The 16,389-nt window shown below is 45.6% G+C and overlaps 2 protein-coding genes across 14 annotated transcripts; both read left to right on the top strand.

The window, feature by feature from the left end:
• Positions 1–403: 403 nt before the first annotated feature.
• Positions 404–3,648, top strand: LOC123077078 (uncharacterized). The gene is made up of 3 exons (XM_044499292.1): positions 404–1,708; positions 2,588–2,680; positions 3,097–3,648. Exon 1 carries the CDS (start codon positions 470–472, stop codon positions 1,550–1,552), a length of 1,083 nt encoding a protein of 360 aa, XP_044355227.1. The 5' UTR covers positions 404–469; the 3' UTR covers positions 1,553–1,708; positions 2,588–2,680; positions 3,097–3,648.
• A 3,457-nt stretch (positions 3,649–7,105) lies between these two features.
• On the top strand, positions 7,106–16,118 carry LOC123077076 (L-type lectin-domain containing receptor kinase SIT2). 13 transcript variants are annotated; one of them, XM_044499289.1, is made up of 6 exons: positions 7,109–8,542; positions 9,401–9,493; positions 9,908–10,250; positions 10,367–10,429; positions 10,636–13,293; positions 13,569–16,118. In XM_044499289.1, the coding sequence occupies exon 6, from the start codon at positions 13,812–13,814 to the stop codon at positions 15,837–15,839; it is 2,028 nt and encodes a 675-aa protein (XP_044355224.1). In that variant the 5' UTR covers positions 7,109–8,542; positions 9,401–9,493; positions 9,908–10,250; positions 10,367–10,429; positions 10,636–13,293; positions 13,569–13,811; the 3' UTR covers positions 15,840–16,118. The 13 variants fall into 13 exon arrangements, with proteins under 13 accessions (XP_044355226.1, XP_044355224.1, XP_044355223.1 ...); XM_044499288.1 differs by having other exon boundaries at positions 10,351–10,429; XM_044499290.1 differs by having other exon boundaries at positions 7,114–8,542; positions 9,908–10,429; positions 10,636–10,784; positions 12,695–13,293.
• The last annotated feature ends 271 nt before the right edge of the window (positions 16,119–16,389 follow it).

The following is a 16,389-nucleotide window of genomic DNA, read 5'->3' as shown; positions in this document are numbered from 1 at the left end:
GTTCGTTGTCCGAACAATCTCACCTACTGACATATGGATTTCCTGACATTGATCTTGCCTCTAACTCAAGGCAACGTTCATGTACACAAGTAACAGGCATAGTAGCGCAGAGGGTTGTGCGAGGAGGCATGGAAAGGCATGTTAAACGAGTAATGAACTCTGTCCGACTAAGACATGTGCTGCTATGTAAAATGGACGTACGTGACGAGTCGGGGCACTCAAACAAGACAAGTGCGCACAGGAACGTTTCAGGAGGTGCGCCTGGGGCGCACCCCAACCACTAGTATACCATCAAATGAGCGCTCTCCAAGACGTAGTTCACGCCATGCTTGCCCCATGGTATTTTCCCAGGCTCACCAAGATTGGATGTCTAAGTATTTGAAATGATGGGCTGTACATGTAACTGGATTCAGTACCCAATTCTTTGAAGGACGGTAGTACTAGTAATAATCTTTCAGTCCAAAAAACCATGTCTCGTAATGCTCCTCGCTGCAGCAGATGCAGGAACTGGAAGAAACAATGGACGAGCCGTCGAGTGAACGGGGGCCCAACACCACTTTGCCTGTCGAGGCCCACTGCTACTAGTACGACTACGAGTGAACTGAACCCGCTGCTACCACTACGAGTGTTTCCTCTGGCTGACTGGCTAGGTTTCCTCGCCGCCGAAATGAACACGACGAGCGAGGACACCACCCGTGGCCGCCGCCGCCGCCGCCGCCGCCGCTCCCAAACCCACGCGAGTGACGATGCCGATGGAGTGACCCGCCGCCGCAGTCCGCCCCTCCTCGGCCTCTTCCACCAATGCAAGGATGATATCGTCTTCACCCCCATCATGGACCGCCCCGACCGAATCCGTCCAAAGCGTTTCGACCTGCATCTCGACAGCCACAACATGGGAGCGGTCCAACTTCTCGATTGCCGCCATGGCCGCGTCCTTCTCACGGACAAACGGCGGGATGAGCTCATCCTGTGCGACCCTATCATCGGTGAGCAGCGCCTCATGGCTGTTCCGCCAGAGTTCGTAAGAAAATGCTTCAACGGGACTGTGCTCTGCGCTGCCATTGACCATGACCACGTGCACGAAAGCTGCCACTCGAGCCCCTTCAAGGTGGTGCTGATCTCCTATCTCGGAGGGGATAATCAACATATCGTGTGTGTTTACTCCTCTGAGACTCGTGTATGGGGTGATATCATTTCGACAACCGCTTCGTATCATCTTTCTGATTATGGTATCCCTGGCTTGCTTGTTGGTAATGCACTTTACTGGTTGCTGGATATTATAGGCGCTGGCATACTTAAGTTTGATTTGGATGAGCAGAGCCTAGCTGTGATCGAGGGGCCTCTTTGTACAATGATTTTAGCCATGGTAGTTGCATCATCCAGGCTGAGGATGGCACGCTTGGCTTCGCCATATTGTCTTACCCTCACTTACAAATGTGGCAGAGGAATATCATTTGCCATGGTGTTGCCACATGGGTGCTATGGAAGACCATTGACATGCGTACAATTCTTGGGCTCCCTAAACAGATTCAAGGAAAGAGGACACTTATAAGACATACACTGGGATGCCTCGAGGATTGTGATGAAATACTTCTATCTGTGGATTGTCGTGCCTATATGGTTCAACTTAAGTCGATGAAGTCCAGGAAACTTTGTGAAAACAGTTATTTAACTTGCTATCATTCTTTCAAGAGTTTCTATCCTCCAGGTGATTTTTCATCCTTAGTCCTCATATTGTAGGAGTAACTTAATACCTTCGTTGCGATTCTCAAGTGTAACAACTTAAACTTAGTTATTGTGCCTTTGCTAGATAGACAAACTTATAGCTATATTGCCTAATTTATGTTATCATTCAATATATTTGTCGTCATGCTTCACTATTAATTTCCTAGATAGCCAAGCTTATGCCCTTCTTTTGTGTTATCATTAAATGTAGTTGTCTTCCTCCGTGGGAGATAACAAATCAAATATCAAGTGGGTAATAATGTGAAATCAAATGTCAAATGGTTTAACTCATTTGCTAGCTATATTCGTTGATACTATATTTTCAATCTTCCTTTTTTTTCTTAACTCCATAAAAGAACTTCTGTTCGAACAGTACCTTCCAAAACAATAGTTTCAGTTTTTACTTATTCAAGAGCATCCTGCAAGTGACTACTGCAACACACATTTTTTTCGTATTTGCTGTCTCTAATCAGGCTTTGTTTACTAAATTTGAATACCCAGGATCACTTTTGCTGGTAGTGTTTATGAGTTTTCGCACGTTTCTATTTTGTCTTCTTCAAATGAGGAGTGATGAGTTAGATGAGATTAATTCTTGGCCATGTTTTCCTTTCTTATAAGCTAAATTCTTCATTATGAGGTAGCTATATATATATGTATATTGTTTAAATGAATATTCCTTGCAAAAAGCAAAATATGTGGTTTTATTTCTTACGAGTATCAGTAGTGAGTTGTAAAACATAAATACAAGAGCGTGTTTTTCCTATATTTGTCAATTCATCTATGTAATAGACTCACTGTTGCCTTCTCATTTCCATTTGTATTTTTGTTGGAACTTTATTAAATACCTGCCTTATGCTTCTAGGAACATCCATTGCTGGCGGATGTGATGGAAATGATGCATGCTACACAAGGTGATTGTCTGGTTTGATGTTCTAATGTGCTAAAATGGTAACAGGTAAGAAAATCTTCTGAATATAGTTTGTGAGATTTGAACTGTTTGATTTTCATTTTGGGAAATATTTGGCAGCCCATGTGGCTAGCATGTACCCTCAAACTACTGTCCATTCGACTATAGGGATTTGCTCATGCTAATAACACAGACAATCCATTTAAATGGTGGTGATGCCAAGTAAAAAATGGCTGTTCTTTTGGATCATAAATGATATGCAGATTATATAGCTCTTCCTTTTTTAGGGGGTGGGGGGTGGGGCCGTGGGGGTATTGTATAGCTCTTCTTTATGTTGCTGTGCTGATCATGAGTTTGTACACATGGTTCGTTCATACACTGTTGCATACTCCTAGATTTTACTGTTAGATTTTGTCTGTATCTGTATCAAGTTTGTAACAGATTAGCACTTTTGTTTTCCCCAGGTGAAGAAGGGCTGCTGCAGATGTTAGTTGTCATTGAGTTTGTCGCATTTCATCAATGTCGTCGGCAGTGGTCTTAGTCTAGCCAAGTCTCTAATGTAGCAAGATGCTTTTGAATACCTGATCCAGGGAATTCAGCTTACTAGTATTATTTCAAGTCGGATTTCATCGTCTCTTGTTCTTGTTAGGTGTTTGTGCTTGGCTGGCAGGTCTTCTGTTGAGCCATGATAGTTTCAGTGTCATGTATCACTGAAACTTGTTTGTTTGAGTGTGCTTGTCAGCTGCGATTTGCAAAACATGTCTACTTTCTTGTCTTGGAAGTGAGTCAGTGCCATGTAATTGTTCATATGAGCCAGGGTACTCAGCTATTTGGTGCTGAAGATACCCGAAACTGCTGTGAGTAGCTTCCTTGTTGGCAAGTGGAATTAAACCTGTAGACATGTAGTTGTGGGATTTTACAGTTTGATTGACAAGCTCCCATTAATTTCCTGTAGATTCAGATGGATATCGGTTTCCTGCTATTCTCCTGTCCATGTATGTGCATTGGAGTTTTGACTGGCTGAACTTTCTACAGCAGTCTAGTGTGCGTTTCAGTAGTACTAATGTGTTAATTGTTTCAAAACTGTTCAGATCCAAAGGTGTTGCCATTTATGCTGTGCGGCTTGCTTGCACTGGTAGCTCCTCAACCTGAACTCTTAACACATTTTCTTTGTGTGTAATGGAGGAAGGACATCAGTGTAGTGTACTTTTTATATTCGCGTGCTGAAAATGCTCAACCATCTATGCTCGACTACATCGGTTCAAAAGAAAGATAAAAGGAAAACCAACCATGTGTGCTGCAACCATCAACCTGCCTGGCTGACGCCTCATCTGAGTTACTCGCCGTTTCCAACGCAAGCATGCCATGGCTGTAACCATCTGACTTGGAGTATGATATTGTTCCAAAGTCAAGAGAGCAGAGTTCTGGACCTTCCGGTGCAATGCAGGCATGCAGCCAACTGTTCCTCTAGCTGCATGCAGTCAGTGTGACTGATGATGCTTCCATCCCTTGCACACAGCTTGCAAACGAAAAATCCTGAATATTCTGATTGGAATTATAGCAAAACCCTCTAGCTGTCAAAGGGAACAAAAAATGACTTCATTTGTTTAGCATTTTATATTTAGGTGCCAACAGGAAAAAGTTCATATTTATTTAGCTTTTGAAATTGTCATAACGGTTTGAAAGCCATATTGTTCCCTCTTTTGGTGACACTATTGTACAACAGTTCTCTGATTGTGCAGGAAAAATTGTTCAAAAAACTCTGGATTTGAGCAGTCTGCACAAAATGAGTCATTCTGCTGAAACATAAGCTGCATTGTTGCAGAAACGTGTGCATAATCCATCCTTGCCCTCTTATATAAAAATGAAATTCAGTTAGATCTGCATGATGGTCACTTCAAAAGGCATGCCTTACAACTTATTAATGGACGACTAGATCGACCACTCAAAAAGACATCCAGCCCTGGAGCTGCTACTGCTTCGGCGCAGCTGCTTCATAAGTCTCATTCCAAACTGATCACTGATATTCACTCCAGACTATGGCCTCCAAGAAGGACGATGTTTATAGCTTTGGCATTGTGATCATGGAAATTGTCAGTGGAAGAAAGAAACTCGACACTTCCAGGTCTGAAGAGAGCATCCATCTTATTACCCTATTGGATGAAAAAGTTAAGACTGATCAGTTGGTAAATTTGATTGACAAGAACATTAACGATATGCAACCACATGAGCAAGAAGTAGCTCATATGATAAAGCTTGCAATGTGGTATCTACAGATTGATTGCAAGAGAAGGCCTCAAATGTCTGAGATTATCAAAGTCCTAGAAGATACTAAGAATGCAGTGATCAACATAGAGCACAACTTTGTTCTTACAAATCTAGGAAATTTTGTTATTGATGCGAATGTGAACATCAAAGGATTGCTTCGGCTTGTAAAGAAATGAAACGGGCCAGCCCAGTTATGATGAGGGAACAAAAACCTTCAAGCGAGACGGAAGCTACACTCGCCCTAAGCGAGATATAGTCTTCGTGGTTGGCCGGGGACGTCCTCCCGTTGACTACAGTCATACATAGCGTGCTTGGTCGGGTTTTTTTTTATTCCGGTCGGTTTATTCAAATTTAAAAATGTCCACGAGTTTAAAAATATTTTTGACTTTAAAAATCTTCATATTTTTTAATGAATTCAAAATGATCATAAATTTGGAAAATTTAATGAATTTGGAACATGTTCACAATTTTTTAAAATATTCATGAACTTTAAAAATTAAAAATATAAAAAAGGAGAACGGAAATATGAGGCCGCTTATCTAGAGTAAAATATTGTCTGTTGTATCATGTGCCAAATGAAATGAGTAAAACACTTGTATGTTGTATCTTTCCAAATTAGTACAATCTAAAGCCGCTTCTCTTGAGTTAATTTTACATGAAAAAAGTTTTAATATTACAAGATACAGCCGAAGAACTAAATTTATTTTATAGGATCTTAATGACAGCCACATTAAGAGTTCATAAATGACAGGCTGGGTCTGAAGCTTTTTCTTTTCTTTTGTTGAAAGATGCAAAAGCCTTGCCCCTGTCTGTTGATAAAGAAGAATAATCGGTTCATATTTACTTTAAACGTTCTTGGCATAACAGAAAACAAATACTATCAGCAGCAACAGCCAAAGCAAAAAATTACATGATGCTCTTATATTTCTTTACGAAGGGAGTATGTCTCAAAATGGTCCATAGCTAGCTGTGCTACCTCAAGCAACCTCTCGCGACCCCTACGCGACGCCTCCCCAGGGTGCGCCGGGGCGATCTCAAGCACACCAACAGCCAACCACAACGCGGCCTCCCCTCCGCGGCTGCTGCTGGCATAGGCCGCGGTGGCGGCGGGCCCGACACCTAAGGGGTTGGGGTGTTGGATGCGGCGGTGACCCTCATGGATCTACTCGGGCGAGTCCATCGAGGAGCAAGCGTGCAACGCCCAGGACGACGCCCTGGTCGTGTGGCGACGGTGCTAGCCCCTATGGCCGCCTGGAACCGACGAGTTCTCTAGCGATAGTGGGCATGGCGGCGGCCATGGATCTTGATCCCACCCAGATTCGTCGTCAGTTCTTCACGTGGATGGTCGGGACGCGATGAGGGGTCCGGTGAGGGGATGGAGGATCTGTGCCGGAGTACTGGCGGTGACATGCGTCTTCATGGCGAGGCTCCGCGTGGTTCTAGCCAGCCGCGAGATCGGGACGACGCGGCTTCCGGTGAAAATCGTGCCTGACTGCGGTCTTGGCGGACAATGACGGCGTCTCTGACGTCGTTTCCTTCTCGAGGCATCGTCGTTGCATGTCACGTCAACTTGATCGGGATGTTCTCGGGGTAAACCTAGATCTGGGTCCACCGGATTGGACGAGGATGGCGCATTCGATGATGTTCTCCCTCCTGGGGACATCGTTTTGGAGCAAGTGCTGGCTGGAGGGGACAAGAGGAGGAGCGGTGTTACATCTACCGAAAGGCCGAAGGCGGATTTCGGCGACATGGTGTAGCCAAGTTTCAGCGACGGGCGCGTATGGATGAATACGTGCAGGATGGTGGTGTCGTCTGGCATCGCGGTGACGTCGACAACAGTGTGGCATGACGAGGTGGATACGCTGATCACTCCTGAAGATGGGACGATGAAAGATGGCGGCAACCGATCGTAGAGTGTGCACCTACGGTGTGCACAGGGTCTAACTAGAACTGTTGGTTCTCTCGGTCTGCCAGCGGGCGGCTTGTGGCCACCGAAATAAATATAGTGTTGATATGTGGGGAGGGCACGTCATCAAGATTGTAGATGTGGGGACAGTAGTTGCCAGAAAGATGGCTTAAGATTGACCCATATGTTTGTTCTGTTAGGTTCTGTGCAATAATATAATAAAGAGAAATGTTTGACGAAGGTGTAGAAAAAAAATTTGTTGCGCATTTTGCAGATGCAGACGTCGGGTGAACAGAACGGGGGCCCAACACAACCACTAAGCCCGAGTGCACGGTGAACTCGTCTCTGCTACTCCCACCACTCCGCTCCATGTGTGTGTGTGTGGTGTGGCTAGCTAGGTCTTGCCGCCGCCGCCCAAATGAAAGAGAGCGTGGACGGCGGCCGCCGCCGCCGCCGCAGGCCCCAAACCCACGCGAGTGACGAGGCCGTCGGAGTGACCCGCCGCCATCCCCAGCTTCACGCGAGCGAGGAGGGAGCCGGAGTGGCTCGCCGCCGCTCCCGTTCCCAGATCCGCGCGACCAGCGAGGGCGCTGAAGTGATCTGCCGCCGCGGAGTCTTCCCGGCAGCGCTGGCCTCGCCGATTGAAGACGACGACCTCCTGAGGGAGATCCTCCTCCGTCTTCCGCCGCAGCCCTCCTCGCTCGTCCGGGCCTCCGCGGTCTGCAAGCAGTGGCGGTGCGCGGCCACCGACCCCAAGTTCCTCCGCCGCTTCCACCTCCACCACCGGAAGCCGCCCCTCCTCGGCCTCTTCCACCGCCGCAAGGATGATATCGTCTTCACCCCCATCATGGACCGACCCGACCGAATCCCTCCAAGTCGGTTCGACCTGCATCTCCTGGACATCGACAGCCACACCATGTGGATGGTCGAACTGCTTGATTGCCGCCACGGCCGCGTCCTTCTCATGGACACACTGTGGGATGAGGTCATCATGTGCGAACCTATCACCGGCGAGCAGCGCCGCTTGACCGTTCCGCCAGAGTTCGTAAGGAATCGCTTCACCGGGGCTGTGCTCTGTGCTGCCATCGACCATGACCACGTGCACGGAAGCTGCCACTTGAGCCCATTCAACGTGGTGTTGATCTCCGCTCTCGGAGGGAATAATCAACCTATCGCGTGTGTTTACTCCTCGGAGACTGGTGAATGGGGTGATATCATTCCATCATCCGTTTCATTTGAGCTTTTTTATGACCATACCCCTGGGTTGCTTGTTGGTAATGCCCTTTACTGGTTGTTGGATTCTATAGGCCATGATATACTTAAGTTTGATTTGGATAAGCAGAGCCTAGCTGTGATTAGGGGGCCTCCTCTTACAAATGATTTTCGCCATGGTAGTCATTGCATCATCCAGGCTGGGGATTGCGCCATTGGGTTCGCCATATTGTCTTACCCTCACTTGCAAATGTGGCAGAGGAATATCAATTTTCATGGTGTTGCCACATGGGTGCTATGGAAAACAATTGACATGCGTATGATTATTGGGCTCCCTAAACAGATTCAAGGAAAGAGGACACTTATGAGACGTATATTGGGATACCTTGAGGATAGTGATGAAATACTTCTATCTGTGGGCCGTGGTGCCTATAAGGTTCAACTTAAGTCGAAGAAGTCTAAAAAACTTTGTGAAAACAGTTATTTAACTCGCTATCATTCTTTCAACAGTTTCTATCCTCCAGGTGATTTTTCATCCTTAGTCCTCATATTGTAGGAGTAACTTAATACCTTTGTTGCGATTCTCAAGTGTAACAACTTAAACTTAGCTATTGTGCCTTTGCTAGATAGACAAACTTATAGCTATATTGCCTAATTTATGTTATCATTCAATACATTTGTCGTCATGCTTCACTATTAATTTCCTAGATAGACAAGCTTATGGCCTTCTTTTGTGTTATCATTAAATATAGTTGTCTTCCTCCGTGGGAGATAACAAATCAAATATCAAGTGGGTAATAATGTGAAATCAAATGTCAAATGGTTTAACTCATGTGCTAGCTATATTCGTTGATACTATATTTTTCATCTTGCTTTTTTTTTTCTCAACTCCATAAAGAACTTCCGTTCAAACAGTACCTTCCAAAACAACAGTTTCAGTTTTGACTTATTCAAGAGTATCCTGCAAGTGACTAGTGCAACACACATTTTTTTCGTATTCTTTCTTTACTAAATTTGAATACCCAGGATCACTTTTGCCGGTAGTGTTTATGAGTTTTCGCATGTTTCTATTTTGTCTTCTTCAAATGAGGAGTGATGAGTTAGATGAGATTAATTCTTGACCATGTTTTCCTTTTTATAAGCTAAATTCTTCAATATGAGGTAGCTATATATATCTATATTGTTTAAATGAATATTCCTTGCAAAAAGCAAAATATGTGGTTTTATTTCTTACGAGTATCAGTAGTGAGTTGCAAAACGTAAATACAAGTGTGTTTTTCCTATATTTGTCAATTCATCTATGTAATAGACTCACTGTTGCCTTTTCATTTCCATTTGTATTTTTGTTGGAACTTTATTAAATATCTGCCTTATGCTTCTAGGAACATCCATTGCTGGCGGATGTGATGGAAATGATGCATGCTACACAAGGTGATTGTCTGGTTTGATGTTCTAATGTGCTAAAATGGTAACAGGTAAGAAAATCTTCTGAATGTTGTTCGTGAGATTTGAACTGTTTGATTTTCACTTAGGGAAATATTTGGCAGCCCATGTGGGTAGCATGTACCCTCAAACTACTGTCCATTCGACTATTGGGATTTGCACATGCTAATAACACGGACAATCAATTTAAATGGTGGTGATGCTAAGTAAAAAATGGCTCTTCTTTTGGATCATAAATGAAATGCAGATTATATAGCTCTTCCTTTTTTAGGGGGAGGGGGGGTGGGGTGGGGGTATTATATAGCTCTTCTTTATGTTGCTGTGCTGATCATGAGTTTGTACACATGGCTCATTCATACACTGTTCCATACTCCTAGATTTTACTGTTAGATTTTGTCTGTATCTGTATCAAGTTTGTAACAGATTAGCGCTTTTGTTTTCCCCAGGTGAAGAAGGGCTGCTGCAGATGTTAGTTCTCACTGAGTTTGTGCATTCCATCAATGTTGTCAGCAGTGTTTATGTGTTATCTAAAACAACTTACCGTGTCTTAGTCTAGCCAAGTCTCTAATGCAGCAAGATGCTTTTGAATACCTGATCCAGGGAATTCAGCTTACTAGTATTATATCAAGTCTCGGATTTCGTCGTCTCTTGTTCTTGTTTGGTGTTTGTGCTTGGCAGCTCGTCTATTGAGCCATGATAGTTTCAGTCCTGTGTATCACCAAATCTTGTTTGTTTGAGTGTGCTTGTTAGCTGCGGTTTGAAAAGCATGTCTACTGTCTTGTCTTGAAAGTGAGTTTTGCTTTGCTGCTGCTTGTCCAACATTACTTACCTTGTAATGGTTCATTTGAGCCAGAGCACTCATCACTGACTCAGCTATTTGGTGCTGAAGATACTCGAAATCGCAGGAACTGGACAGCTGAAACTGCTGCGAGTAGCTTCCTTGTTGGCAAGTGGAATTAAACCTGTAGGTGTGTGCTTTTACAGTTTGATTGAGAAACTCATATTTTCCTGTAGATTGGGAAGGATGTCGAGTACCTCCTGGTGGCAAAGCTTTCTGCAGCAGTTTAGTATTGTTCCCAAATTGTTCAGATCCGAAGGTGTTGCCATTTATGTTGTGCGGCTTGCTTGCATTGGTTTCTCCTCAACCTGAACTGAACACATTTTCTTTCTTCAGTGTGTAATGGAGAAAGGAAATGGTTGATAAAACCAAGAGGCACAGACAGAGATGTGCTGCATCAGAGTACTTCTCTAGATTGGTGCGCTGGAAATGTTCAACGATCTATGATCGACTGCATTGATCAAAAAGAAGAGAAAAAAAAACAGGTTTGAGCATAAACAGAAGCATGTCTGCCTGTCGTTGAAGAAACCATGTGCACTGCAACGATCAACCTGCCTTTTGTTTGAAGTACACTGCTGTTTTGTTTGAGGTACACTGCTGCATGCACTAGTCTTTTGCATGGGCCATAAACCAGATGCCTCCTACTCGCGGTTTCTAACACAAGCATGCCATAGCTGTAACCATCTGACTAGTGTGATATTGTTCCAAAGTTCAGAGAACATAGTGCTGGATCTTGGGCTGCAATGCAATGCAGCCCACCCTTCCTGTAGCTGCAGTCAGTGATTATGATGATGCTTTCATCCCTTGCACACAGCTTTGCAAGCGCAAATTCCTAAATATGCTGATTGGAAGAATTATAGCAAAGCCCTCTAGCTGTCAAATGGAACAAACAAAGGGCTTCATTTGTTTAGCATTTTACATTTGGCTGTCAACCGAAAAAATATATATCATATTTATTTAGCTTTTAAAATTTTAATAATGGTTTGAAAGCCATATTGTTCCATCTTTTGAGGGAACCGATCCATCTTCCAAAACTTAAGAATTTGATTCATTTGGCACTAGCCCCTCTGCCCTCTGGACACTATTGTACAACCGATCTCTCTCATTGTGCAGGAAAAATTGTTCAAAAAACTATGAGTTTGAGCACTCTTCACAAAGTGAGTCATTCTGCTGAAACATAAGCTGTATTACTGCATAAATGTGTGCATAGTCTATTTTTGCCCTCTTCTACAGAAAAGGAAATTCAGTTAGATCTGCATGATGGCCACTCCAGATAAAATTGGAGTATTATGTAGGAACTGTGAAGCAACAAAGGATGTTCATGCCTTTCCGAACCTAGTGGATTATTGATAGTAAAAATTGCATTTGTTGATACTAAACATTTGGGGGTTGTTTGGATAGCGAATATTAGCGATGGATTTGTACAGAACGAGTTTGTAGCTGGTTTTTAGCAAAACCAGTTTTACCCCTTTTTTATGGAATGATCAGTTTAAAGAAAATCATGTTTGGGGTTAGGAAAGTGCAAATCTAGTTCTTCCTGTTCCATGTTTGGTTACGGACGGGGCCTATTCCATTGCCTCGTAATATTCTCTGCACTTTTTTTCTTTTCGTCCTTTGATTGACAATTCCCAAGGCACAGCTGTCAATTCCTTGTCGCCGATGCATCATGCAGCCACCCCAACTCGGCGGATCGCTCCCCATGTCTACTGCTCGCCTCCCATCAGGCCTCCATGATTCGGCACGCAGACGCCAAAGCTTCCTCTCAACGCGACTACCTACCGCCATTCTTTGGTCTTCCTACGAGCTCTGCCCGACGAGACGAGGTCGGCCTGCAGGCGTGTAGCCCCTCGACACCGGCAGCGGAGAGTTCATGCGAGTGCTTGATGCGGTTGGCGGTGACGCCCTCGGCGGTAAGCCACACGGCGGAGCTAGTGTTGTGGCTGGAGGTCGGCGAATCACAGGAACGCCATATCGGCATGCTTTCCACGCAGTCGTGACAAGGAGGACAGGGAGGACGAGCGTGAGGAGAAACGAACGAAGAAGAGAAACTGTATGGGATCGGGTATATGTAAATCGCGTTTTTGGAAAAACGACTAATACTCGTTTTTCTATAAACACAAAATTCTGGGTTTTACGAGAACTGAGTTTCCTATAACCACGGTTTGTTACAGCGGCCAAACAAGGTTTTATCCTTTTACTGCTTATCCAAACTTGGTGTTTAGTAGATTGCACTTGTTGCTAATAAGCACTTGTTTTGCTTTCATATGGCGCATTTCTCTGCTTTCTTCGCATGATTTGGTGTTTAGTAGAAACATGCTATTAATTTCAACAACGATAGCTAGAAACAGATTTGTGTTGAAGGGAGAAATAAAATTGAGTTATTCATCTGTTGTAGGGACTCAGCAGCTGCTTGGAATCTGCTCAAGACCTGGACATTTTACTGACGAAAATGCCTTGTTCACCATGGTTCTGTGGTTCCCGTGCAACAGAGAAGGATGGCCAGAGCCTCGTTAATATCTCTGGAGTACGGAAGCAGCAGCATTGAGTCTACAATTGACTCTGGATATCGACATGCACTGAACTACTCCACTGGCGTCACCATCGACTTAGGTTAGCAGTTCAAGGCCAAAACGACCAGTTCATGGCCAGGGACAAACAAAGAATTTATGATTTCCATGACCACAGTCTCTTGACTAGCCTATCATGCCGTGATCTGTAGGGCACCAATATCTCATTCACTGTAACCTATCCTTGTGTTCTACATGCAGCCAACAAAGGTGGCCAAAGCCTCGTTGTCTCGGTGCCGTGGCCAATGTGGAAAGAATATAATCCACACATCTTAGTTTCCCTAGAGTACATCCGAAAGCAGCAACTTGTATTGGTCATGATCTAGACCTGTAGAATCGAGGCCACTTTGGAAGAACTTGTAACCGAATCGGCCAAAGAGGCTCGTGGCTCAGACGATTGACTCACATATTACGCCGCAAGGAGCTGGTATGACTGCTCCTGCACGATGATATGTCACTCTGCTTCTGCTATATATTCTTGGCTAGCAGCAATAATCTTGTGATTTCAAATTACAGTGGTTTACTGAACTATGTGGTAGAAATTTTGAAATGGTTGCGATAGCGCTGGCTTGCATGTCCACTAACACATGCTCATACAGACATGCAGTATATCTCAGTGTCTCATATGGCAGTAGGAGTACAATGAATATAAATTGGGAGATTGTTGTGTGAGGCAATAATTGTGTTTTTGCTGTTTTGCAGGTCATTAAACCGGATACTAGTCTACAGCTCCAGTAAGGACGATCGATCGTCAGTGGACAGTAGGACTCATTCAAACTGACATCGACATGTACTGAAAGTAGCGGCGAAGACTACAGATCATTGACCCCGGTTGGCAGTTCATGGCCATGAGTAGTAGTAATAGTTGCCTTACTCCTCCCACCATACCCACACAACCAAAGGGGCAGAGAAAGAAGCTCCACTCAGAAATCCAGCAAATCACCCATGCCAGGTCTGATCTGGTTGTGTGTGCTCTTGATCGTCTCTTTCCATGATGATGGTGTTGCTGTTGCTGGCGTCGGGGAGTTCATCTACAATGGGTTCGCCGGCAGCAACCTCTGCCTCAACGGTGCAGCTTCCGTAACACGGGAGGGCGTCCTTACTCTCACGTCGAACAACTTCAACATCCAGGGGCACGGCTTCTTTCCTGAAGCTGTTCCCCTGATCGGTCCCCATGGGAAGTCCATGAGCTTCTCGACCACTTTCGTGTTCGCCATCACGCCATACCACTCTGGTCGTTCCGGCGATGGGTTGGCATTTGTTATCTGCGCCGCCCCAGATTTGTCCACTGCACTCCCGGGGCCATACTTGGGCCTCGTCGATCCATACAACAAGTTCCCAGCTACAAACCCGTTCTTCGCCATAGAGCTTGACACCGCCAAAGACCTAGAGTTCGAAGATATAGACAATAACCATGTCGCGGTTGATCTCAATAGCCTCAAGTCTGCCAGCTCTAGCACCGCGGGCTACTACATCGACATCGACGATGACACGGAGGGTTATGCTACTGAGGCAAGCTTCAAGGCGTTGAGGCTTTCTAATGGAAATCCGATGCAGGTATGGGTGGACTATAACAGCTACAACGGCCAACTCGATGTCGCGCTTGCTCCTGTCCCCATGTCTAAGCCCAGTCTGCCGCTTTTGTCTTACTCCGGCTACTCTGTCAACCTTGCCAAGTTTTTGGGGTTTAACGACACAGTTCATGTTGGCTTCTCCGCCGCGACGGGTGATGAGCATGGCGGCACTCATCAGATTCTTGGATGGAGCTTCAGCATGAGTGGACCGGCGAAACCACTTGACTACTCGTTGCTGCCACTAAAGCAAGAGAAGGATTTCAAGAAAAAACTCATCAAATGGCTGCTTGCATCTTCGTTCATCATACTGCTTGCAGGTATAATAATAGCCTGTCTTCTTATTCGACGGTGGCGCAAGACCAGACATGAAGAGAGGACGGATCAAGACTGGGAGGCTGAGCTCGGCCCCCGCCGCTTCGCATACAAGGACCTCCGCAGGGCAACCCATGGCTTCCATGAAATGCAGCTTCTCGGGAAAGGCGGCTTTGGGCAAGTCTATAGAGGAGTCCTTGCCTCCTCAGGCATAGACATCGCGGTGAAGCGGGTCTCCTCAGATTCAAGGCAGGGGCTGACAGAATTCACGGCGGAGATCATCATCCTTGGCCGCATACGGCACCGGAACCTTGTCCGCCTGGTCGGCTATTGCCGGCACAAGGACGAGCTTCTCCTGGTCTACGAGTACATGCCCAATGGCAGTCTGGATAGCTACCTGCACGCCCAGACTAGCAGCCACGTGACGCTCTGCTGGCCTCAGAGGCTTCACATCATCAAAGGTGTCGCATCCGGGCTTCTGTACCTCCACGAGGACTGGGAGCAGGTTGTCTTACACCGCGACATCAAGGCCAGCAACATCCTCCTTGACGGGGAGATGAACGGCCGGCTGGGCGACTTCGGCCTTGCAAGGCTGCACGACCATGGTGCTGACGCGCACACCACACATGTGGCCGGCACAAGGGGCTACCTCGCCCCTGAATTAACGAGGTTTGGCAAGGCGACCAAGGCCACTGATGTGTACGCTTTCGGTGCTTTCATTCTGGAAGTGACCTGCGGGAGGCGGCCGGTGGGGCTCAACGTCCGTGGCGAGCTTCTGGTGCTCGTCCAGTGGGTGAGAAACACGTGGGCGAGCTGCTCTGGCTTGATTGTTGACACTGTGGATCCGAGGCTGGATGACTTCGTTACCAACGAGGCGGAGCTGGTGCTCAAGCTAGGGCTGTTGTGCTCGCACCCCTTACCTGCGGCGAGGCCCGGAATGCGCCTCGTTATGCACTACCTCGACGGGGACTTGCCTTTGCCTGAGTTCTCTCCCGGATATCTCAACATTACAGATGTCGATCAGGTTCTTGACGAAGTGCCTCCCTCGGTGTCGAACACCATTACAGGCCTGTCGGGTGGCAGATGAAATATTTAGGCCGGCCAAGAAAATGCTGGCGAATCAATGTATCTGCTTGTGATATCCCCAGCGTCAGTAGAGCGCTTCCCAATCTTGAGGAGTGACCTAGCAGTAAATTATATTGTAGCCGCAAGTTACAGCACTATACCGTATGACCTGCACACATTTTTTTTCTTTTTTTTGAGAAAAGGACCTGCACACATTTGACAAAAAAAAATCATCAGTCAAAGGCTTGCACACACATAGAGTTGAAAAGAAACCAAACAAGTGATTGAATAGGTCCCAAAAGCAAGGCCGGCCCTGTTTTTTAAACTCTAGCAGCACCATATATATGTCCATATTTGTTGTTTAACGTGGACTGTTTTTTTTTTCTTGGCAATCTGACGCCCTCAAAGGGGGCTCAACTTTATTCATATCGGCATCCCAAAACAGTGTACAGGGAGTAGTTTCCCTGAAGGAAAGGAAATGGCTTCAAAAGCCATTTTGAAATTACATCTAGAGGCTTTACTGCATCGGATAGAGCAACTAGAGGATGATCTGCATGAGAAAGCCTTTTTTG

This window comes from Triticum aestivum, chromosome 3D (assembly GCF_018294505.1).
Source record: "Triticum aestivum cultivar Chinese Spring chromosome 3D, IWGSC CS RefSeq v2.1, whole genome shotgun sequence".
NCBI lineage: Eukaryota > Viridiplantae > Streptophyta > Magnoliopsida > Poales > Poaceae > Triticum > Triticum aestivum.
This window is presented reverse-complemented; position numbering and strand designations above follow the sequence as displayed.